Here is a 24,788-nt window from a genome sequence, read left to right on the forward strand (position 1 = left end):
GTGGATACCAGGGGTACCAGTGAGACCCTGTCTCGACCACTCACCCCCTTAAAAAAACTCGAACCTCATAAACTCATGAAAAAAGTTTAAACCTTAAAAAAAAAAAAGCTAAGGGGCCAGATGTGTTGGGGCACCCCATCCCAGTGCTCAGGAAGCAGAGGCAGGCAGAACTCTGAGTTCAAGGCCAGCCTGGTCTATAGAGTGAGTTCCAGCACAGCCAGGGATACACAAAGAAACCTTGCCTGGGGGGCGGTGGGGGAGGGAGACAGAGCCCGAAATGACTTTTCACAAAAGATGAGCAAATGGCCAGTAAATGTGTAATACTCACATCACTAACCACCAGGGGAATAGAAATCCAAACCACAATAAGACATCACCTACTGTAATAGCTTCATGGAAACGGTGAAAGCCGGCAAGTGCTGGCAACACACGGCCGAGAGATGCAGACCGCATCACGCTTACAGGAAGCAGTATAGAGCTCTTCAAATTACTAAAGCAGAAACAACCCATTCTGAGCAGGCCAAGGGCTACCTGCATCCGTGTTAACTGCACATCATACACAACAGCCAGAAGGAGTCGGGGGGAGTGAACAGGTGAATGACAAACCCAAGGAGACAGACAAACACAGCAGAACACCATTCGGTCCTAGCGATGAAGGAAACCTTGTCATTTGCTACAACGCAAAGAGCCTGGAGGACATTACGTTACATGAAACAAGTAAGGTGCACAGGTAATTACTTAACTGTATGCTCTCCTTCCTGTGTGACATTGGAAAAAGTGGACCATATAGAGTTCAGAACAAAATGGCAGTTACCGGGCTAGGGTTTTCTGGTGGGACCACAGTGGTCGAGGTGTACAAGATTTCAGTTACATGGGAGGCAACGCATATGCCATAGAGTTGTCTTAGCAACTCATGTTAGGCTGGGCTTGCTGACACAGTTGTGTAATTTCAGGTATTCATGAGGTTGAGGCAGGAGGATTTGAAGTTCAAGGCTGTTCTGATCTGTAGAGAGTTTATGGCTATCCTGGGAACTTGGTAAGGCCCTCGATTTAATCCCTATTACAACAACAACAACACCCAAATAATAACAAATACATTGTAAACCGGGAGGTGGTGGCATATGCCTTTAATCCTAGCACTTGGGAGGTAAAGACTGGTGGATCTCTGAGTTTAAAGCCAGCTTGATCTACAGAACAAGTTCTAGGACAGCCAGGGCTACACACAAAATTTCTGGTCTTGAAAGAAACCAAAAACCAGACCAAACAAATTCACAACCAAACCAGCAAGCAAACAGCATTGTGACTTGCACCCCAAATGTACAGGCTCTTTATTTGTTGATTAGTTCCCAGGGATAGAAGAAGTGCACATACAGATGTGCATGTACAGCATACAGAAGAGCACATACAGATGTTCACATACAGATGTTCACATACAGAAGTGCACATACAGAAGAGCACATACAGAAGAGCACATACAGAAGTGCACATACAGAAGAGCACATACAGAAGAGCACATACAGGAGAGCACATACAGAAGAGCACATACAGGAGAGCACATACAGAAGTGCATATACAGAAGTGCACATACAGAAGAGCACATACAGGAGAGCACATACAGAAGTGCATATACAGAAGTGCACATACAGAAGAGCACATACAGAAGAGCACATACAGAAGAGCACATACAGAAGACCACATACAGAAGACCACATACAGAAGAAAGGAGGCAGGAAACTCTGGGTGCATGGGCAAGCGGAATGATTTAGGGCAGCTAGACCGGAGGTCACCAAAGATGAGTATTTTTCATGTTCTGATCCAGGGTGGACACTGTCTGTATTCATATCCCCCTGACACACCTAAACCCAGGCATGGCCACCTCTGCTTGTGACCCCAGCATTAGGAAAGCAGAGACAGGTGGATCCTAGGGGCTCACTGGCCAGTCAGACAAGCCAGAACCAGTGAGTTTAGAGAACATGTCTCAAGGGATGACGGCAGAGAGTGACAGACAGACTGCATGCATGTGTGCATGAACATGTGTACGCATGAGTACACTGGTGTAATCAGAGACTTGATGGGGCTTTCAGGAAAGTTGGAGGCCTGGGAGGTGATACACAGCAGAGTTGAATGGTGGAACAAACAAGGGTTACTGCTTAGATAGATGACAGAAGCTGACAGCGGCTCCGAGGCTGGTTCAGGCTCACCCACAGTTCCAGGGAAGCAGCCAGATACCCTTCCAGCTCCCCATACTTGACCCCAGGACCCACTCCTCCAAGCTCTGTGCCTAGATCTCTTTTAACAGGAGCAGGCTGTGGTCAGCCTTCTGTACCCAGGCAGCTCCAGCAGGGCAAATCCAGATGTTCCTCCTAAGGGGCCAGCTCAGACTTGGAGAAGACAGCAAGTCTATTTCACGGGCTCTCACTCTTAAGTTTTTTTCCCTTCAGCCTACAAATGGAAGTGTGATTTCCAGATTCTGATTCTGGCTAGAGCCTGAGCCAAGGAGAGACTGAGAAAGTCTATGAACTCCTCTGGGCCTTGATTTTATTCTCTGTAAAATGGGGGTAAGCCCACTTTGACATCTCTGCCAGCAGGGCACAGAAGGATGGTACCATGGAAAGGTCTATGATTGGTTAGTCTTCCAGCTGCAAAGGATGGTGGTGTGGTCCGAGCAGCACTCACGGCCCCTTTGGGGCAGCTTCCTTTGATGTTGTTGTTCTCAATGCCTGAAGGCTTTCCAGGAAAGCAGTGGGGGAGGGGAGGAAGCGACTACAGAGCCAAGCGTGTTAGCCTTCTTCTGGGGAGGGGGCACAGGAAGTGAGGTGCTGTCTACACAGGAAATGAGAAGCAAACACCCCCCAAACTTCCCTCCAGAAGCAGGGAGGGAAGGCAGGTTTCAGCTTTGGCAGAACAGTGGGCCCAGGGTTGGGGAAACATAAGGGGCAGCCCCGGGTGGGAAGAAGGGAAGGAAGCACCCTGAGCATCATCTGGCAGAGAAGGGGAAGTCTGCCTGGGACACAAAAGAACTCAAGGGCCTAGGAGGTCCCCACACTTGGGAAGCAGAGAGAACAGAACCACTAAGCCAGGCTGTGAAAGCCAGCACTCTGGCTCACGTGGTGCATGTCTTCAGCCTTGGCCTGCCGCCTGCTTCCAGCAGTGCCCAGCCCCACAGCTCGGCACGCGCCTCTGCTCACTCCCTCGCTCACTCGTGTGAATACACACCAAGCTGGGGCAGGCCCTGTGAGTACTCACTCCTCAAGTACCTGCGTTTTCCTTAAAGCTGACATGGATTTGTAATGATGTATGGATACAGTATCGTAATTCAGTACACACAGGGAGTGCCAATCACATCCGGGCTGCCTTGGCTCTCTCTGCAGTCCTTATCTCGGCTGCACTTGCAATTTACAACTGTTCAGTTGCTTGATAAATGTGGATTTTCTGGATAGGAAGTTCCAAAATATCTGCTTGCTTCATGAGTGGCCTTGTAGAGCTTAAACTCCTCAGCAGCTGGCTCGGGCATGAATTCCGGCGTCTGAGTGATATACAGCATTTGGAGAGTGAATTCTGACAGGGATTTGCACTCAAGCAGGAGAACCTGAGACAGATGCTGTAGCTGAAATATCCGTAAACCACTCCCCACAAAATGCTCACTTTCGAGGTGATAGCAAAGGAGTTGGGGGTCATGGAATGATGATTCGGTTAGGGGCAGCGTTCTCTGGAATGAAATAAATGCCCTTATAAAAGAGGCCACAAGTCCTGGGGCTGGAGAGATGGCTCAGCTGTTAACAGCACTGACTGCTCTTTTAGAGGTCCTGAGTTCAATTCCCAGCAACCACATGGTGGCTCACAACCGCCTGTAATAGGAATCGGATGCCCTCTTCTGGTGTGTCTGAAGACAGCGACAATGTATTCACAGACATACAATAAATGAAAAGAGGCTACAATCTGGTTATGGTGCCTCATGCCTGCCATCTCAATGCTCAGGGGGTAGGGTGGGGTGGGGTCGGGTTTCAAGATCAGCCTGGAATACATTGTGAGATCTGTTTTGAGCAAGAACGAAAACAAAACACAGAGACCTTAATTACAGCCTGGCTCCTCAGGCCTTTCTCTCTTTTTTTTTTTTTTTTCTTTTTCTTTTTTTTCGGAGCTGGGGACCGAACCCAGGGCCTTGTGCTTGCTAGGCAAGCGCTCTACCACTGAGCTAAATCCCCAACCCCCTCAGGCCTTTCTCTTGACCCTTTCTAGCACAGGAGAGTACAATGAAGGGGCTTTGTCTTTGAACCTGAGATCCTTCGCTCTCCCTCACAAGACAAGGAAGGTGTCCCAGGCTTGATCTTGGACTCCTCAGCCTCCAAAGCTGTCAGAAGTTACTGTCTGCTGCTGGTAGCATCTGAAGTTCGTGGGCTTCTGCTATAGCAGCGTGAAATCCCTCCAATACTCGGGTTGCCAACAGGTAAGATAAGGAATGGACAGGACAGGTGACACTGTCTTTTAGAAAGAGGGGGAAAGAGAATTTGTATAAAGAAACTAGGGGCAAGCACGGAGACACGTGGCCATCATGCTAACCCTTGGACAGCTGAGGCAGGACAGTTTTACTTCCAGATCAGGCTACGCTGGCCCCACAGTGAGGGCCTTCCTCAAAAAAGGAGAAAGAAGCGGGAAGAGGAGGCAGAGGAGGACGGAGAGGAGGAGGCAGAGGACGAGGAGGAAGAGGATGAAGAAGAAGAGGGAGGAGAAGGAGGAGAAGAAATAAAAACTCTACACCGCATGAATAGCATACACCCCAGTACAGAGCTACTTAACGCCTGTTCTAAAATATCTTTTTTTTTTTTGAGACAGGGTCTCACTATGTAGCCCCATTATGTAGGACAAATTGACCTCTTTAAATTAAGACATGTGTCTCACCATGCCTGGCTAAAATGACTTTTGAAATGTCAGAAGGAGTCTGAGGTTGGGCACACGCCTTTCTTTAATCTCAGCATCTGGGAGGCAGAGGCAGACAGATCTCTTGAGTTTGAGGACAGCACAGTTACAGGACATCCAGGGCTATGTGGAGCGACCCTGTTTCAAGGAGTCTCTGGATGTCCCTTGTCTGGGATGAGTTCTTATCCAGGTCCAGTCACCAGCACTCCAAAAATAATTTAAGCAGAGAGTAGCTGACACTTGTGACCCCACTGCTTTCGGAGGCTGAAGAAGAATTACTACAAATTTGAAGCCATTCTGGGTTACGCAGTTAAGTTCTGGGTGGCCAGCCTGAGCTACAAAGCAAGCCCTTGTTTAATTAAAACAAAACAAACAAACAAAACCCCACCAACTCAACCCCAAACAAACAAACACAATTAAAAGACCAATCCACCTGGCCAACCACCTTTTCAGACAGTCTTGCTGAATCACATGCCTGGACTATCCCGACCGGCTAACTACGTTTGTTCTAAAGCTTCTCCCAGCCGTGTTCAACTATAGTCCTGTGAGAATAGAGAAAACATCCCAGGAGCAGGAGAGGGGGTTTGTGGGGGACTTTGACCATGGGTACCAATGCCTTGCTTCCTTTCTTCCCCCAGACCCCGGGTTGGGAGAGGCGGCTTTTATATCCCCAGTCTGGTGTGGACACAGCAGCGAGAGTTGTTTCTACTTTAGTGGAGCTGTGTTCATGTGGAACAGAGGATTTAACTTTCCTTTTTGTTTGTCTTTTAAAGATGTATTTGTTTTATTATGAGTGCTCTATCTGCATGTACACCTGTGTGCCAGAAGAGATCCTCAGATCCCATTACAGATCATTGTGAGCCACCATGTGGTTGCTGGGATTTGAATTCAGGACCTCTGGAAGAGCAGCCAGTGCTCTTAACCACTGAGCCATCCCTCCGGCCCTTATGAGTGGTAATGTAAATAAATATCTGTGTTTTCAGAATGTGTTGTTCGACCTACAGGTTGAGAACCACTGGTGTAGGCCCTTGGAAAGGTAGCACAGTCTAGTCAACAGTGGGAAAAGCAGACCACACCCCCCACCCCTAAGCTCCAACCCTGGCTACACACAGCTTGTGAGCAAAGAGGTGGGAAGTGGGCCCAGGGGAGACTTTTGAGTCAGGTGTGGATAAGATAGACAACCAGACTGTTGGGAATGCCAGGAGTTGCTGTGGGTAGGTTCTAGGGGGTGTCTCAACAGATCTCTGCATAAAAGGACCAATTACAGCCCCTATATCAGCCTAGCTGGTGTGAAGTGACTCAGCTTTGGAAACTTAGCCCCCAAGAGCCCCCCCCCACAGCGCCCCAGGAGTTCAGTCTTTCACAGTTTGCCCACAGAGCCTCAGAAGCAACTTAAGGCTGAAATGCCAGAGAAATACAGACCAGTAGGATCTACTGCTCAGGCCCTGCAGGCTACAATACAAACAGCAGCATGGGATCCGGCCTCCTCTAAAGAGCCTTTTGTTTTGCTTTGTTTGTTTTGTTTTGCTTTAAGTGTGTTTGAGATTGAACCCCGGCTTCTCAGACTCTTGAAAACTGGTTTGCAACTTTGGCCCTGACGGTTTTTCCCCCTTTTTAAATAAAAACCGTTTAGTTGAGGGCTGCCAAACTCCCAGAGCTCAACGACCAGCACAAGGCTCAGGGTGCTGTGCCTAACTGGGTTCCTGTAAGCTCCTACCGGGTTTTTAGAAATCAGCAATAACTGCGATGATAATTCACCTTAATAACAGCCTGGCCTCCTTGGACTCCTTTCATCTGCGTAACTCCCAGAGCTGAGAAAAAATGGTAATTACGGAGCAGGTGCCACACCCCAATGATGATGTGTTATTAATTCATGAGGACTGGCTGGGAAACTGAGGCCCAGGGAGAAGGATCTTGCTCCACTGAGGTATCAGCTGCGCTCCTGCAGTTTTGGGGAAGATGGGAAAGGCAGGTGTATTCACTCCAAATGTGGGCTGGGAAGACGGTAAAGACAGAGCCCCCCCCCATGTGTGTCCCAAGCTACCCCACAAGGCTGTGCAGGACCAGGTGGACAGCCCTGGCAGGGAATTACGGCCTCTGTCTTCGAGTCCCTACTCCACTCTCTTGGAGGACAGGGAAACAGGCCAGCGGCTGCCTAAGCCATGCCTAGAGTGCACTCAGAGACTACTCGGTAAGATAATCCCGCATCACAAGCAGTGTGAGCGGCTGCAATGGAGTGTCAGGGAGTCGGCAACTTGCAGCTGGGTGTTGGGGTCTAAGGGAGGGCATGTCAAGAAGCAGGGAGACTCAGAACTACAGCTCAGGGCCTGACACTTGCTCAATCCCCAGCACTGGGGGGAAAAAAGGTCACTGAAGACCGTTTCTTGGGATCAAACTTATTGTAGCACCTATCCACCTTCGACTGTCCTCTCTCCTCACAGCCTCCGGCTGCCCAGCCTCAGAGCCATTCCCCGTTTCTGCCTAGCAACAGCTGCACCCTTCACTCTCACAGGGACTCCACCAATAACTGTTCTCGAATAATGAGATCCTCCCCACAGCAAGGCCTGCTACCACAGCAAGATCACCACTGTGGGAAGTTGCAGAGGATGCCCAGATAGCGTGATGTTCAAGACGACAGGCAAAGACCCTTATCCAAAGAGAGATGCGGCGAAAACTCAAACCAGGAGAGCAGATAACAAGGTTCTGCAGGTGCAGCCTACTGTGTGCCTGGCACTGTTTCGATGCAGGAGACAAATAAAACTGCATCTCCTAGGAAACCGTCCTCTCTTCTGGTGCTCCAGGGTGTAGGACAGGAGAGGTTCCCTCATCAGGGAGAAAGCTGACCAGAGAGAACACTAGGAGAACCCTAGCCCAACACTCTACAGCTACCTAGGCTCAAGAACTGGCTTTCTCTGCTTTGAACACAACCAGGTCTCTCGTGAATGAGAAACTAAGGCAGTGAGCAGAGGCTAGACTCCTACCATGGGCGCTTACTACCACCTGAATCACATTCTACTTCATTGCCAGTTTCCACATTTGTGGGGGGAGGGCTGGCGGGGGGGGGGGCGTCGAGACAGAGCTTCACTAGGTAGAGTGACTATGTAGACCAGGCTGGCCTCAGTCACAGAGATCTGCCTGCCTCTGCCTCCGGAGCACTGGCTTAAAGGTGTGTGCCACCACCTGGCCAGTTTCCCCATTTTAACTTGAAGGTGGGCCTTGGACTAGATTTTCTCTCGGATTCCTTCCAGCCTGTGGAAGCTCTATGTTGTTTTGACGTGGAGGCAGATCTCAGGTTGATTTACATAAATTTGCATGTTCAATCAAAAAAAAAAACCACCAAACTACAAGTATAGAAAATCCAATCAGTCCATTAGTGCAGCCAGACAGGCTGGAGCAAGCAAGGGGCTGTCAAGGCAGACTGTGGTATCGGGGGGGGGGGGGGTACTTGGGGGAGGGGTTGGGGACACAGGAGTGAGAAAGTGAACCTGCTCTGAGAGCTACAGCTCTGGTGACCAGGTCTGCATGCCAGGGCCCCTCACCCTTCACTTAGGCTGTCCTTTCTCCTTTACAGGGCCTCGGGCTGCCATTCCTCACGATGGGATTGCCCTTTCTGCCTAGCAACAGCTGCACCCGTCAGCTCTCACAGGGACTCCACCAATAACCGCTTTCTGGGAAACTGACTTCCCTGGGAGTTTCCATTATCCATTTCAAGGGCTTCACAACAGTGAGGGAGGTTTCTTAGGATGTAACCTACAAGCCTTCTTCTGGTGACGCTTCACTCACACAGGCAGGCAGGACTGGGGCTAGAGGGCTCCCCGGACCTAGGAAGACTGACAGAGTGAAGGACAGACAATGCAGAAGAATGTGCCTCATATTCCCAATCTCCAATGGTCCCCTTCACCTGGGAGTCCAAGGACGAAAGGAATGAGAACATGAAGCTGTTTGGTTTTTGGGCTGGAAAGCAAGTCCTAACCTGGAGCTCCAGAGTCCTGAGAAAGCCCTACGTCAGGGAGGTAAGGGGCTGGCAGAGCAGGGCAGGGGCAGCCTCCCCCTGCTGCTCAGGAGTTGGGGTGAGTACAGAGGTGCAGTGTGGAGAGCCAGCAGGTAGGATGGGCAACGGCAGTGGGGCCCTCCTTGCCCTCTTCCCACAGGAGGGTGGATGAATCTGCTGGCCTCCCTGGCTCAGATCCTAAAACAAGTCCCAACAGCTGAGATGCAGACTGTTCTGCTGGGAATCTGCCTACCCTGCTGGCCCTTGGCTGCCTCCTCCTCTCTCAAACCCTCCCCAAAGATCCGACTCAAAGACTGGCCCAGTCATGATGTCTCACCTTGATGGGTGGGCCAAACCTGAGCCAGCAGGAGTTCATACCCCAAGGCACCAGGGTGAGCAGAAAAGGCCTATTCACAGGCAGAACAAAGTTCTGTTTCTCCCAGTCCAAAATTCTAATCCCAATAAACTGTGGCCCAGCATTTTAGCTCTCTGAATGGAGCCAGCCTGCTGGAGAACCCTTCTCCCCTCCAGCTACCACCTCCCAGTGGGGGGTGGGGAGAGGTTAATCTTTCTGGTCCTACAGTGGAGTTCTGAAGATGAAGGAAATCGTGTCCGATAGAAGAGAACTATCTTGCTCAAGGTCACAGTGCAGGCTGCAGGTCCAGGGCCCAGAGCTCCTGACCCTGGCCATCCTGACAGCAACTCAGTGCACATACACAAATATTCTTCTCCACTTTAATGATGGAGTGCATCCTTCCTCTGAAGCCCGACTCACTCCCAAAGACTAGGGCTGGAGAATTTTGGAGCGCCAAAGACACCTTAGGTAGACAACAGGCGCTGGAAACAAAACCAAACGATCTATGTGGGAACACTTCTTTAGACAAGGATCACCGCTCACCTTGCACTGGGGATGGGTTTCTAAAAATCTGAGAGCCAGGCTTTCAGGCCAGACAGGGAGGGGGTCCTGTAAGATAGGAGAGGGTCTACAACAAAGCAATTGTGCAATGCTCACTTCCCCTCAGAGGCCTGAGCACACAATAGTGAGAGATTCCTTCCCCATGGTTCCTCAAACCACTCTTGGTTGCCGGCCTCTGTCTCCAACCACTTCCTCTGGCTGACAATTGTGTTTAAGCAGGAGGGCCCACTGAGGAAGGGGAGAGTTCCCGGAGAGGGAAATCAGAGATTACCTCCAAACCTAAGGAAGCCCTCAAGCCTAAAACCTCTGGCTCCTGAGGAAGGCGAGTCTAAAAAGCAGCTGCTGGGCAGGCTGGGTGGGTTCATCTGAGCCCTCTGGAAAGCCAGACCTATGAGGAGACGAAGGCCTTCTGTGCCCTTGGGACAGCGCCAATGTTGGAGAGACAAGAGGGGCCTTCCACCCAGGATAGAAAGAGGGAGTTGGGGTCCCAACAGCCGCTTTCCTGGGCCTGCTAAACCAAGGGAATGTCAGGCACAAATAAATTCTCTGCATTCTTTTAGCACCCCAGCCAAAACCCAGAAAGCCTTTTCAGTCGGGGCTGCCCTGTCCCTACTCCAGCCCAACCCACCTCCTTCGCTCAGCCTCTATTCAACATGCGGATTGTCGGGTTCCCTTTTCCCACAGCCCCTCAGAGCCTCAGCAGGATTGTTCCCAAGACTCGGTCACTCCGCCTTTCCCCGCCTCCCCCACGCCCTACAGCCCCGGGCCACAGAGACTGGAAGGAGTGCGAAGGGGTGCCCCGGGCTGCAGTCTGCGCCTGCGCCTTGGGGAGAGCCCCCTCCCTCCACTACCCAGCACCGCTAAACCGTACCGGGACCGTGGGATACGGGGAGGGTGGGATGCGCAGTGGGGGCAAGGTCAGTGCTTTCAAAGAGGGAGGGACACCCGCCACCGGAACATCCCCCACTCCCGAAAGTTTCCCTTCCGGGGCCACCGAGTGTGCGCGAGGATGGCGCAGGGGGCGGGAGGGGGTGGGGTGGGGGGGTGGACAAAGTCACAACAGGACCCCTCCTGGGAGAGTGCGGCGCAAGGGACTGGCAGGCGTCGAGGTGTGGGCCGGAAGCCTCGCTGCCCCTTCCAGTCAAAGCTGCCACGAGAGCCTTTCGCTCCACACTCCGCGGCCCCCGCCCGGGGCGTGCGGCCCCCCACCTCACAGCCCGTTAAATGCCAAACAGGCCTGAACTTACCGAAATCAGGTGCTGGGTTCGGCTGGCTTGGTCCGCAGGGTCCATGGCCGCATCTCGGGGGCGGGCGGGCGTGGGGGGGGGCAAAAAAAGGGGGGTACCGGAGCCGCCTCTTGATGTCAAGGCTTTAAAGGGGCCAATGAGCCCCGCCCCTCGCCCAGACCCCGCCTCTCTCCTCCCGCTCAGCCAATCCAGGCTCAGCATGGGTGCGCGCTCCTCCCAGCTCTGTCCAGATGTTCCCAGGACGAGAGCTAAGTCTGCCCGGCCGGCGCGCGCCGCTTCCGCCCCGGTGGGCAGGGCCTCCCCTCTCCTCTCCTCTCCTTCCCTTCCCTCCCCTCCCCTCCCCTCCCCCCTACGGAGGGAGACTCTTTCCCCAAGCCCGAGCGGACCTGCAAAACCTACCCAGAGCTAGAGGTCGGGATGCCTCCCCGGCCGAGTGGGACTGGAACCGGGGCATTTAGAACAGAGAAAACTAAGTAGGTTCACGCGGCCCACGGGCATGCGCTTCTGCTTCCTTGGTCTGGGCGTGCACGTGTATGTGGCTGAGAGCGTGTTTGTAATTTGCTGCCTACGTGTTAGGTGCAAATCAGGAATACAGGAAGAGGCTTGAGTGTCTCCTTGGCCTTAAATGCACCCGCCTCTCTTTTCCATCTCTAGGTCGGGGACCTCCCAGAAATCTGGAAACTGGAAGCGAGGAACAGGCACATGTATAGAAAGCAGTGCTGGTTTAAGAGGCAAGGCAGAACCAGGCGTGGTTGCTCATGAGAAATACTCCCATTTGTGAGGCAGAGGCAGGCAGATCTCTAGTGCAGGAAAAAGAGACAGTCTTGGTTTTTTAGCTACTTTCTATCAGGGAAGAGTGCAGTTCAATCTCTGGCATGGAGGAAACAAGTTAATTAACTCATGCAGGCCCTTGCAACTTAAGAGCTTAGGACCAGGGGTTGGGGATTTAGCTCAGTGGTAGAGCGCTTGCCTAGCAAGCACAAGGCCCTGGGTTCGGTCCCCAGCTCCGAAAAAAAAGAAAAGAAAAAAAAGAGCTTAGGACCGTTGTCATTGCTCTATTTGTTGTTACTGTGTTGTTCAGACAGGGTCTCTAACCCTGCCTAGCCAAGAACTAAAGATATAGCCCAGGCTGACCTCGAACTCGCCATGATCATATAGCTTCTGTCTCCATTTTGGTCCTTAAACACTTATTTGCCCTTAGGTGGATACCTTAAAATCCTCAACTACCTGCACTGTACTAACTGGCCTGGAAGTGCAGGTTCTGATTTCTAAACACAGGGGAATTTAAAGGTGTCTTTGGACACAATGTATATTTTATTAATATTGCTTCTGTCATAGGCGTAGAAATGAGATTAGAGCAAAATTACTCCAGTAAAACAACATGAGCCATAAGGGAATATAGGGTGGTCAGGTTGGCTGAGATTCATTCAAGAGTTCTCTCTGAAGGAGGCATCTTAAAGTGGGAGTCTGAGTAGGATCCAGGCAGGAATAAAGACAAGCAAGGACATGGGATAGCAAACAAATCCCCTTTTGTAGAAGTGGGGAAAATTAGTGCAAGAAGTTTTGTCTAGAAATCAGAATGAGTGTGTACGTAAGGGAGTCATTTTGGATTAAACAACAAAAAAAGAAAAACCTCGGGTTTTACTGTGTATCTCAGGCTGACTTCTGATGCTCTGTCCTCCCGTCTCCTGTACGGGCTGTTAGGACTACAGGCGTGCTACCAGACCTAGAGCTCTACACACGCCAATCACGCATTCTGTCCAGGAGCCAAATCCACGGCCTTCCACTCCCTCCTCACCCTGTTTCTTGATGTTTGATTATGGTGCCTTTGGACACTACAGGACTGATTGATCCTTGCAGAGTTTTCCAATATTTACTGAATAGGGATTAATGGGCTGATCCTAGGAGTATAACAATAATTAGACATATTCTCCCCTCAAGGGCTCTGAAGCCCAACAGGAATGATGTATCTGCGTTCTTGTGCCCTGAGATGGAAATCTTAAATCTCTCAAGGCATTTCTAACTATTTTGAATGTTTGCAAGTAACTGAATTTTTGGAAGCAAATGGCATCTAGATTTGGTTTTGTTGTTGGTTTTTTTTTTTTTTGTTTGGTTGGTGTTTTTCCTTTAAACAAACAATAAACCTCTACACATGCTTTATTTGGGTAACCAGTGAATAGTAAGGAATCACTAAGTTCATTGGTTTTGTTCCTTTTGTTTTGCTTTCCCAGTACTGAGGCTTGAACCTGGGACCTTAACCCACAGGAGGCAAGCAGTCTGCCCACTGAGCTCTATCCCCAGCCCCACTTGGTTGGTTTTTTTTGAGACTGAGCTTATGGGAATTCTCTCTCGACCAGGCTGGTCTTGAACTCAGAGATCCACCTGCCTTTGCCTCCCGAGTGCTGGGACTGAAGGCCTGCACCACTGCCCGGCTTAGAGTGTTTGTTTAGTGTGTTGTTTTGTTTTGTCCAGGTGCTCCCCCTTATTTAATAAACTGGGGCAGATGATCTGTCCATGGCCTTGCCCTCCTTACTGGCTCCCGAGCAGTTGGTATTTTGACAGGCTTTTGCTTCGCACACCTTTGTCCTTACAGACGAGATGTGAGGCTGCTCTGCCGGTATCTTCTTGGATGAGGCTTGCTACAGTCCGATTCAGTTTTACTTACCAGTTTATTAAAACCCTGAAGCCCCAAAGTGGGTTATTCTCCGTTCTCATCACATCCTTTCCTTGTTTGCGATAAGGCATGCTAGACTTCTTGGGGGCCAGGGCTGTAGACTGCTGTTCACAAACCCTTGTGATGGCGTGGCATATCTGTGTGTGTAGTAATGATGACCTCGGAGAGCCACGCCCTCGCTACCCACATTAGCATTTGGATAGCTTATTCTTACTGGCTTTTTTTTTTTTTTTTTTTTTTTTAAGACTTATTCTTCGCGGGGTTGGGGATTTAGCTCAGTGGTAGAGCGCTTGCCTAGGAAGCGCAAGGCCCTGGGTTCGGTCCCCAGCTCCAAAAAAAAAAAAAAAAAAAAAAGAAAGGAAAAAGACTTATTCTTCGCACATGGGTGTTTGTGCCCGCTTGTGTGTCTGTGCACACCTGAGTGCTTGGTGCCCACGCACGTCACGTGAGGGCATCAGATCCCCTGGAACTGAATTAGAGATGGTTGTGAGCCGTCTCGTGAGCGCTGAGACTTAACCCTGGTCCTTTGCTAGAGCGCAACACTTACTTGCAAGTACTGAATCTTCCCACATTCTCTGCTTTAATGCTGTGTGGCCGACCTTTCAGTGCTGGGTGTCTTCCCTCTTCAGACGTTGACCTCCGAGTCACTTTACTGTTGTGCTGGCTGGGAAGATGGCCCAAGTTTAGAACTCCTGGCATTAAGAGGTGGTCGGATTGCTCTCTAGCTTCTCAGAATACCCTAACCTGCCAGTTTTTCAACTTGGGACAACTTCAGGCCACCATCTAGATGTTACTACTGCCTGCTAAGAAGGAGGAACTAGCTGGCTAGCGTTCAGTTAGTTTCCTCAACAGGAGTGAGCCATTGCCGATAGACTCTGAAAACTCTCACCTGTGTGATGTGATGGGTCTGCTCACATCCTTGGATCTCTTTTCTTTTTAAAAGATTTGTTTATTTATATATGTGAGTACACTGTCACTGTCTTCAGACGCACCAGAAGAGGGCATCGGATCCCATTACAGATGGTTGTGAGCCACCATGTGGTTGCTGGGAATTGAACTCAGGACCTCTGGAAGGGCAGTCAGTGCTCTTAACCACTGAGCCGTCTGTCTAGCCCCCAAACCCTGAACTACTTCCTCCTCTTCCTTCTCCTCCTCCTCTTCCTCCTTTTTGTTTGAATTGAACCTAGTGGTCCCGGCTTAAATACCCTGCTACTCATGTCACTTTGGGCAAATAGTAGAGACCTATCTCAAAAGAACAAGTAAATTAAAGGCTGGGATACTGCTCAGTGGGAGAGTGTACTTGCCTAGTATGTGTGAGGTCCTGGGCTCAGTCCCACAAATTTTTACTGAGCCTTTTTTCTATGCCAGGCATTGTGCTTATGGTCTCGGGCCACATTGTAGGGATGACTTTGAGGCATAAGCAATGTGGGAAGTACACTCTCTCGGAGAACGAAGCAGATCCTTGCGTGGTTGTAGGTGAGGGCTGGGGTAGAGCTGGTGGAGCGCACAGTCAGGCTTATATTTCCTGTCATTTTTTTTTTCTTTCTTGAGAATGAGTCTCATTGTGTAGCCCCGGCTGATCTGCAACCCCCCCATGACAGCAGGTTCTAGACCTTCCTGACACCGCGACCTCTGTAGTACAGGTCCTCGTGTTGTGATGACCTTCAACCGTAAGATTATTTTCTTTGCTACTTCGTAACTGTAATTTTGCTGCTGTTGCGGATTGCAATGTGAATATCTGCTCTGCAGGGTATTTGATTTGATATTTGATATGTGAAAGGGTCATTTAACCCCCAAAGGGGTCATGACCCATGAGTTGAGAATCACTTCCATAAAAACAGGCTGGGGCTGGAGGGATGGCTCAGCGGTTAGGAACACTGACTGCCCTTCCAGAGGTCCTGAGTTCAAATCCCAGCAACCACTTGGTGGCTCACAACCATCTGTAATGGGATCTGATGCCCTCTTCTTCTGGTGTGTCTGAAGATAGCAACAGTGTACTCACATACATAAAGTAAATAAATACATAAATCTTAAAAAAAAAAAAAGGCTGTCCTTGAATTGGGAGAGATCTGCCTGCCTCTGTCTCCCAGTGCTGGGATTGAAGGTGGGCGCCACTAAACCTGGCTTCAGATCTATATTTTTGCAGGACCGTTGTTGTCATGGTGTGGACAGAGATAAGACTGAAGACAGAGCCATCGGACAGAAAGACTTACAACAGCTGGGGAGAAGAAGGAAAATCGGTATGGTCTGGACCGTGATAGAAGTGATAGGTGCTGGAAACGTAGAGAAAACATGGCAGACTGCGTATGTGCTGCGTGCCTTTATCCCGCCTCTTGGAAGGATCTCTGGGAGTTCAAGACCAGCCTGGTCTACATGCTGAGTTTCAGGACAGCCAGAGCTCCATAATAGAGATGCCAGGTCTCAATAAACCAAGAACCAGACACCAAACAAAGAAAGTGACACAAACAGTGTAGAAGCGATGGATCTCGGGGTTGGGAGAGGACAGGAGAGAGAGGAGGTCAAGACCTCTAGTAGGGCTGATCACTGACATAAGATGGCAGACGAGAAGAGGTTTAGATGGTGTGCTTTCTTCTGAACAGGTTGACGCTGAAATGCCCAGAAGGTGCCCTTCCAGAAATGCCTGCCCACGGTGAGCACTCCCTTCCCAGTTTCTCAGGAGAGGCTACAGATGACCTCAATCCTTGGGACAATGCAAGTTCCCCGAGAGGATCCTGTCTATTCTGTATTGCATCATCCAGCAGAGAATAACGCCATTTTCTCTGCGTTCCATGATGTCAGGATGCTAAGATGCGTTTCTTTACACGAGACGAAAGTGGAAGAGATACTGGGGGAACGGATGGTGTGGCAGGATGAATATGGTCGAGACGCATGTCTTTATCATATCCGGTGTTAGGTACAAGGAATATAAACCAGCACCAAAAAAAAAAAAAAGGTTGGGTGGGGCAGGGTAGGTGGCTCAGAGGTTGAGAGCACTGGCTGCTTTTTTAGAGGACCCAGGTTTGGTTCCCAGCACCCACATGGAGACTCACTACTACCTGTGACTCCAGTTCCTGCGGATCTGACACCCTCTTCTGGCCCCGCAGGCACCAGGCAGGCATGTAGTACACAGACACCCATACCCTTAAAAGATAATAATTAACAAAAAAAAGGTTGGAAGCAATAATGTAGGCTTTTGGATAAATAACTTTGAGGCTCAAGAGAGGACCTGGACTAATGGAATCTATGAGTCATTAAAACTGGGGGCAGCTGAAGTCATGCGGGAGGAGGGAGGTGCTGGGACAGAGCCCCATGGAATTCCAGCATTCGACAGGGGTCCCCAGAGGGATGCCATCGCCAGCGTCCAAGCCAGATGTCCAAGGACCAACTGGTTTCCAGTGAGCAGAAGTTGGGTCAGGACAATTGTTCTTGTTGACTTTAGTTGCACATCACAGGAGACCGGCAAAACCAGATTTTGAACGGTTGAGAAAGATGTCCGTGGTAAGTAATGGAGACAGGAAGCGCTTAAGTCTTCCAACAATCTTGGCTGTGTGGTTAGGGAAAACGCTAGGCATAAGGTGACTGGATATCCACAGATAGCTCTGGGAAGGCATGGCTTAATCTAGAAAATTGTTTAAATTTAATCTGTTAGAAGTGTGTGCGTGCAGGGCCAGGGAGATGGTTCAGTCAGTAAACTGCCACGCTCATGAGGACCGCAGTTAAGGTCATTAGCACTCGTGCAAAAAGAAGTACGGTGTGGGGGTGCACCTCTGTGACAATGTGCAGTAAGGGGTCCCTGGGGCTTACTGACCAGCCAGCCTAGTCAGCCAATGTGTTCCAGGCTCCGTGACAGACTGTCTCAAAAATAAGATGAGCAACAGAGGAAGACACTTAATGCCAGTCTCTGGCCATCGTAAGCGCTCCCCGCCTTCCCCAACCCCATGTGCATGTGTGTCTGTGCGGACACCCCCATATGAACTCCTACCACACATACTCAGTGCGCATAGGGGTGGGGATTTCTCTTGGTCAGCACAAGCAGAAGGGCCTGAGTTTGGATTCCCATTCCCCAAATAAACAGCTGGCTGTGTGAGGCAACTTGTGCCTGTAATCCTAGTTCTGGGGGACAGGGGGTGCAGAGGCAGGGACAGCACAGAAGGACCCCTGGGGCTTGCTGGTCAGCTAGTCTAGCTGGTCAGTGGGTCCCAGGCTCAGTGAGAAACCCTTTCTAAAAAAAATGAAGGCCAGCAAGATGGCTTAGCAGGTAAATGCTACTTAGCAGGTAAATGGTACTGTCGCCCAGGCCGGGTGGCCTGAGTTTGACACCAGGAACCACAGTGGAAGGAGACTGATGCCTGAGAGTGGTCCTTTGACTTCTATATGGCACACACACGCATCTGCATTCACACACAGATGCTGCATCCATGTACACACGCCTGGTTTACACACTGCCCTCACGCACACTGCACTCACGCATTGCACGCACACTGCACTCACATCCATGCTATACTTATGCACACTGCACTTAATACAGTCGTGCACACTGTCCTCACACACTGCGCTCACACACAGCACTCATGCACACTACATTCATACACACTGCATTTATACACACACTGTATTCACACTGTAATCACACATACTACATTCACACACACTGCATTCACACACACACACGCCATGCAATAATAATTTAAAAAAATAAGGTGAAGTCATTGAAGATGACATCCAACCTTATCCACCTCTAGCTTTGTGTGCATGCCGACACCCACGTTGTTTTCTGAGATAGAATCTCGCTGTGTAGCTCAGGCTAGCCCTGGACCCACTGCCCTACTCTTGAGTGTTGGAGTTGTCTATTCTTTTTTTCTTCTTCTTCTTTTTCTTTTTTCTATTTTTCGGAGCTGGGGACCGAACCCAGGACCTTGCGTTTGCTAGGCAAGTGCTTTACCACTGAGCTAAATCCCCAGCCCTGGAGTTGTCTATTCTTTAAAAAAAAAAAAAGCACAACCTTTTCTCTTCTGTTCCTCTTTGACATAGGCTCTGACTGTGTAGCCCAGGCTGTCCTGCAGTCTTCAGACTTGAAAGCCTCCTCAGTCTTCCAAGTGCCGAGATTACAGGCATGCACCACATCCAGCCAAAAGTAGAATTTCTAGTTTTTAGTTTTGGCTTTTTGAGACAGGGTTCCTCTGTGCAGCCCTGGCTGTCCTGGAACTTGCTTTGTAGACCAGGCTGGCCTCAGACTCAGAGATCCACCTGCCTCTGCCTCCCAACTGCTGGGATTAAAGGTGTGCACTGTGCCACCACTGCCTGACCAAAAGCAGAATCTTACCATTCTTGTCTTGGGAGGCTGGGTAGACCTCTGTGTAGACCAGGTTAGAATCAAACTCAGAGAAATCTACCTGCCTTTGCCTCCCAAGAATTTGGGCCACTAGTTGTTGCAAGGTTGTTTTGTTTTTAATATTTATTTTTAATGCACTTTATGTAAATGGGTGTTTGTTTGCATGTATGTCTTACACATCAGAAGAGGACATTGGAACCCATGGTTGTGAGCCACCATGTGGGTGCTGGGACTTGAACTCAAGACCTTAACCACTGAGCTGTCTCCAGCTTTGCATTGCAACCTTGCACACTCACACAGACACTGCCATCGGTGCATGTGGAGGTCAGAGGTTGGAGGACAACTTTCGAGAGTTGGCTCTGTCCTTCCACTTTGTTGAGACTGCACCGCTCTTCATTCTGCTTCTTATCTCATTATCTAAGTAAAGCTCAGCAGGGAGACTGAGCTGGCCAGGCATGAGGCCGAGGATGTGTAGTCTCCTTCTGCAGCACTAGATCACACTGTGTGGCACCATTAGGTGTTTTTAGTGGTTTCTGAGGATCAAGCGCCCAAGCCTCCGGTGCTTGTATGCAGGCAGTTTACTGCGCCTCCCAGTGACTTTGTTGCTTTTTACAACTGCAGTCTGGTTCTTCCATACTTTGTTTCCAATTGTTCACTTGTGTCAAGTAAGTGTAACATTCTAACACTACATACACACACACACACACACACACACACACACACACACACACACAAGCTTGCATACTTATGTGAGTATATCCACAGGATAAACTCTTTAAGATGTAATTTGTAAGTGTAATATACATTTTAATAAATATTGACAACTGTCTTCCAGAATAACAGTGCTAATTTACATCCCCACTCACAGGGTGCACAAAACTCTATTTTCTTTGTATGCACAAGGGTATTTTGCTTGTGTCTAAGTGTACCTCAGACATGCCTGGTACCCATAGAGGTAAGAAAAAGGCCTCAGATCCCCAGAGCTGGAGTTGCAGAAAGTTGTGAACTGCCCCATGTGTGCTGAGAATTGAACCTAGGTCCTCTAGATGGGCAGCCAATGCTCAGAGATCACTGAACCATCTCTCCAGGCCCCTCCCCACCACATAAGAAACAACAACAAAATCCAGAAGCCTGTCGGTGCTGTACTAATCCAAAAATGGACTCATTTTTATTGGGATGCCAGTAACAAGATTAAACAGGGTTATAATCAGGCTTCGAGGTTCACACAGTAACCTTAGCATGTGAGAGACCAAAGCAGGGAGGTTGCCATAAGGTCACAGCCAGCCACAAGTCACTGCCTCAAAATAGGCATTGTCCCAGGTGTTCATCTGCCTCTGTTTTCCTTCTTCTTTTCTTTTTTAAAAATAATTATTTATTTTATGTATATGACTAAACTGTAGTCGTCTTCAGATATAGCAGAAGAGGGCATCAGATCCCATTACAAATGGTTGTGAGCCACCATGTGGTTGCTGGGAATTGAACTCAGGAAGAGCAATCAGTGCTCTTAACTGCTGAGCCATCTCTCCACCTACCTACCTTCCCCGTTTTGTTTGACTTTTGAGACAAGTCTCTCTATGTAGCCCTAGCTGTCCTGGAACTCACTATGTAAAATAGGCTGCCCTCAAATTAACAGAGATCCTCTTGCCTCTGCCTCCCAGTGCTGGGACTAAAGGTGTGCGCCACCGTGCCTGGTCTGCCATTGTTTTCCATGAATGTTTTTTGTTTTTTTTTTTTTTTCTGATAGATCCAAAAATTCTGAGATTACCTCTTTGACAAATGCATTAAAATAACTTTAGTTGGTTCTCATGGAATCATTCTCTCTGCTTTGGTCAAATACACTGCTTTTTGCCTATGGCTTCTGAGTATTTTGTTATGTAGAAAGGACTCCAAACTTAACAATGGCTTCTGTTCTGACGCTTGCCTGTTAGGAGCCCATTCTGTGCCTTGTGCTCTGGCCACATGGTCCTTTTCTCCAGGCTCACAGGCACTGCGCCTTGCCATCATTCTACATCCTTTCAGGAACATCTTACCTCTCATCTCTCGGAAACTCCTGTGTGTGCCACAGGGGGCAGGCTTCCCTTTCTGAAGCTTTGTGAACACATTGGCCAGCATCTGCTTTTGGATACAGGGTCTTGACGAATGGGTTGGCCTGGAGCTTGGCTGTGTAGTCCGTACCGTCCCCAAACTCAGCCTCCTAAGGTCTGAGGTTACGCCCAGCTCACGATTTTGTAAATGTTAAAGTATAAACAGGCTAGGTCTGTCATGAGTCCTAAAACGGTTCAACGTACTTGGTGCTGGGGCCTTAGTTACGCTGGTGTAACATAAAGATGATATTTTCATGGTCTTCGGGGCTCTCCTGGGGAATTGAGCAGTCACTGCCTGGTTCCAGGGCCTCATCTTTATAAGCACTAAATGCACACTTTCTCCTGACTGCCACAGAGGCTGTAATGAAGTGCCACGAATGGTTCCTCCTACCCAGCTACTCACTCAGTCACAGGCCGATAGGAAACAAGGTGGGACTCAGACCCGAAGGCTTCCATGGCTGACTTGTTCTCCGTTGCACACGTGGAGGTGAAGCCCCACATCCTTTGGTCACTGGGGCCGTTTTCTGCCATCGGGTTGTTTGGGACAGTTGGGCATGGTAGCACACACCTTTAATCCCAGTGCTCTGGAGGCAGAAGCAGTGGGGTGGATCTCTGTGGGTTGGAGGCCAGCCTGGTCTAAAGAGTGAGTTCTGGGAAAGCCAGGGCTACAGAAACAAACCCAAAACCAAGACTTTTTGGACCAGGTTCCATTTGAGGCCTTCTGAGCCGTAGTCAGAGGCTGGTGTTACTGTTTTGTTGCTGTTACAAATCACAAGCCTAGTGGTTTGAAACAGCATACACTCGTTTTTTTAGAATCCCAGCAGCTAGAAGTCCAAAATTACGGTATCGGCGCCACATGCCTTTTAGAGAGTCACGGGACGGATGTGTTTCCTTGCCTGCATTCCTTGGTTTGCAGTCCTTCCTCGTTACCACCCCAACTTCTGTTATTACAACTGCTGTGGTTAGATCTCCCTCCACCTCCCGTTTAGAAGGGATCCCAGCTACACCCCCCCCCCCGCCCCCAGCATCCTTAATCACGTCGGGAAAGCCTCTTCTGCTACCGAGGTGGTGTGTGGCCATCTTGGGAGTTGGTTATGCAGCCCGTCAGTCATGGTGCTAAAGATAGCTGTGGCCACCGCCTTGGTGACCGGTGAAGGGAGCCCAGCAGAGCCACGAGATGGAGTTTTGAGGCGCAGAGAACATGGAGACTCAGCTCTGCCTCCCACTGTGACCAACCTGTGGCCGCCCAAAGCTGGCCTCTTTTCCCTTCCTTCCATTCCCACTGTCCCCGATGTCTAAAACGTTCGGTGGCCCTCAATAAGAGCTCATAGCAACACTTCCTTATCCTGAAAAGTCAAATGGTATCTAGTAAGATCTGCATTTTCTGCCGTTTTTCCCTTCTGTCTTTTTTAAAAAAGGTTGTTTATTTTATTGGCTATTTTATGTATATACATTTCCCCCTCTTTTTCCCCTCCCCCTGCTTCTATGAAGATGCTCCCACTCCCACCCACCCACTCCCACCCACCCACTCCCACCTCAACACCCTGGCATACCCCTACACTGGGGAAACGAGCCTTCACAGGACCAAGGGCTTCTTCTCCTATTGATGCCAGACAATGCCATCCTCTGCTACGCTCCCTTCTGTCTTAACGCACGTGTTGCGGTCTGCAGCATGTTGACAGAGCGCCGTCACCAAGTAACAGCACCTTATTCTTGTTTAGAACGTCCTTCCACAAAGTTCCTTCTCATCCTTCAGCTCATCTGGGTTTAGGAAGGGGAGGGTGCTGTCTCGGCTGTACAGTAAAACTATGGCTGGAGACAGACGGGACGCAGATGGGAGGGAAGCGCTGCCACACGGAGGTGTGTACGGGGATATACGTGCGACTGGGGGATTTGCTGGAATTTGTACCTTTTCAACATGGGGAGCAAAAAGGAGGATCCACCTCAAGGTCCTAGGGTGTGCAGTAAACAAGTGACACAGTGGGGCAAGGTTAGGGAGTGGGGTAAGTTTTCTTTTGGGCTATGTAGTAATACAACTGAGATGCCCAGTAGCTACCTCAGGGGGATCATGATTACAAAACAGGGAAATATTAGTCTGAGCCCTGGGGGAAGTGGGCTACCAATATATTGAGGACCCAGTAGGGTGTGGGTACGTTAAATGATTGGGAACAGAAGGACTTTCTCCAGGAGGCTAGACGGAATCCTAAGCTGTCAAAAGTATTGTCTTTTCCACTTGTGCCTTCCAAGAACAGAACCTTCACTGTGAATATACTTAATGCTGTAGAACTGTACACTTAAAAATGGCCAGCATGGGCTGGAGAGATGGCTCAGCCGTTTACAGCACTGGCTGCTCTTGCGGATTCAGGAGTCCATGCATTCCATTCACAAGGTAGTGGCTCACAGCCATGTGTTAACGCCAGTTCTAGGGGATCTGATGCCCTCTTCTGGACAATTTGGGAACTGCATGCACATGGTGCTTAGATATTTATGGGGATGAAACAAGTACACAGAAATAAATAACAAGGCTGGGCATGACAGCCGGGGCCTTTAATCCAGGCACTTGGTAGGCAGAAGCAGGAGGATCTAAGTTCAAGGTCAGCCTTGTCAACATACTCCAAGATAGCTAAGGCTATATGTAGAGATGCCGTGTCTTAAAACACAAAACAGAAATCGAAAAAGTAAAACACAATAGAACCAGGCTGGGGATGCAGCTCACTGGCACCGTGACTGCCGAGCGTCTGCAAAGTCCTGTGCTGTGCTTGATCCTTAGTCCTGAGAACTAGAGGGGGGTGGGGAAGTGGGGGGATAAGCGAGACGGAGTTGTACTGCATCCCAAATTGCTATCTACCTCAGGGCTCAGAATTTAAATCTTATTTTATTGTGGGGGATGAGGAGACTAGGGATCAAACTTTGCAAGTATTTGGTGAGCACTCTGCAATTAATCTTCAGTTAAGCTTTACCCAGAGCCATAAATATCTGTCATCATCATTTTTTTTTTAAAGACAGGGACTCGTTGGGTTCAGTCAGAGAAGATGCACCTAACCCTCAAAAGACTGGAGGTCCCAGGGAGTTTAGAGGTGAAGTGGGGAGGGGAGGTATGAGATGTGGAACAGTTGGAGGAGGGGACCAGGAGGGGAATAAAATATGGATTGTAAAAATCAATAAATAAATAAATAAACTAATTAATAAAAAAAAAAAGGACAGGGACTCATGTAGCCCAGGCTGGCCTCAAACTATGTAGCCAAAGCTGTCCTTGAACTCCTTTTTGTTATTTTGTCTTTTTTTCTTTTCTTTTCTTTTCTTTTTTTTTTTTTTTTTTTTTTTTTGGAGCTGAGGACTGAACCCAGGGCCTTGCGCTTGCTAGGCAAGCGCTCTACCACTGAGCTAAATCCCCAACCCTCCCCCCTTTTTTAAAAAAGATTTATTTATTTTATTTATGTGTACACTGTAGCTGTCTTCAGACACACCAGAAGAGGGCATCAGATCCCATTACAGATGGTTGTGAGCCACTATGTGGTTGCTGGGAATTGAACTCAGGACCTCCGGAAGAGTAGTCAGTGCTCTTAACCACTGAGCCATCTTTCCAGCCTGTCCGTGAACTCCTGATCCTCCTTCCCCGGCCTGCCA

General features: G+C 49.4%; 1 protein-coding gene and 1 long non-coding RNA gene across 5 annotated transcripts in view; one reads left to right on the forward strand and one right to left on the reverse strand.

Moving 5' to 3' along the window:
- Nckap5l (NCK-associated protein 5-like) overlaps nt 1-11,272 on the reverse strand; it is a 37,070-nt gene extending 25,798 nt beyond the window's left edge. The window contains exon 1 of one of the 4 annotated variants that reach the window (XM_039079326.2): nt 11,072-11,272. In XM_039079326.2, the coding sequence (XP_038935254.1) occupies nt 11,072-11,272 (201 nt within the window). 4 annotated transcript variants of the gene reach the window in all.
- A 131-nt stretch (nt 11,273-11,403) lies between these two features.
- On the forward strand, nt 11,404-24,359 carry LOC102546778 (uncharacterized). Its single transcript, XR_005487589.2, has 3 exons — nt 11,404-11,544; nt 15,892-15,985; nt 16,346-24,359. It is a non-coding gene; the product is annotated as an uncharacterized LOC102546778 (long non-coding RNA).
- The last annotated feature ends 429 nt before the right edge of the window (nt 24,360-24,788 follow it).

This window comes from Rattus norvegicus, chromosome 7 (assembly GCF_036323735.1).
Source record: "Rattus norvegicus strain BN/NHsdMcwi chromosome 7, GRCr8, whole genome shotgun sequence".
In the NCBI taxonomy this organism is placed as follows: domain Eukaryota; kingdom Metazoa; phylum Chordata; class Mammalia; order Rodentia; family Muridae; genus Rattus; species Rattus norvegicus.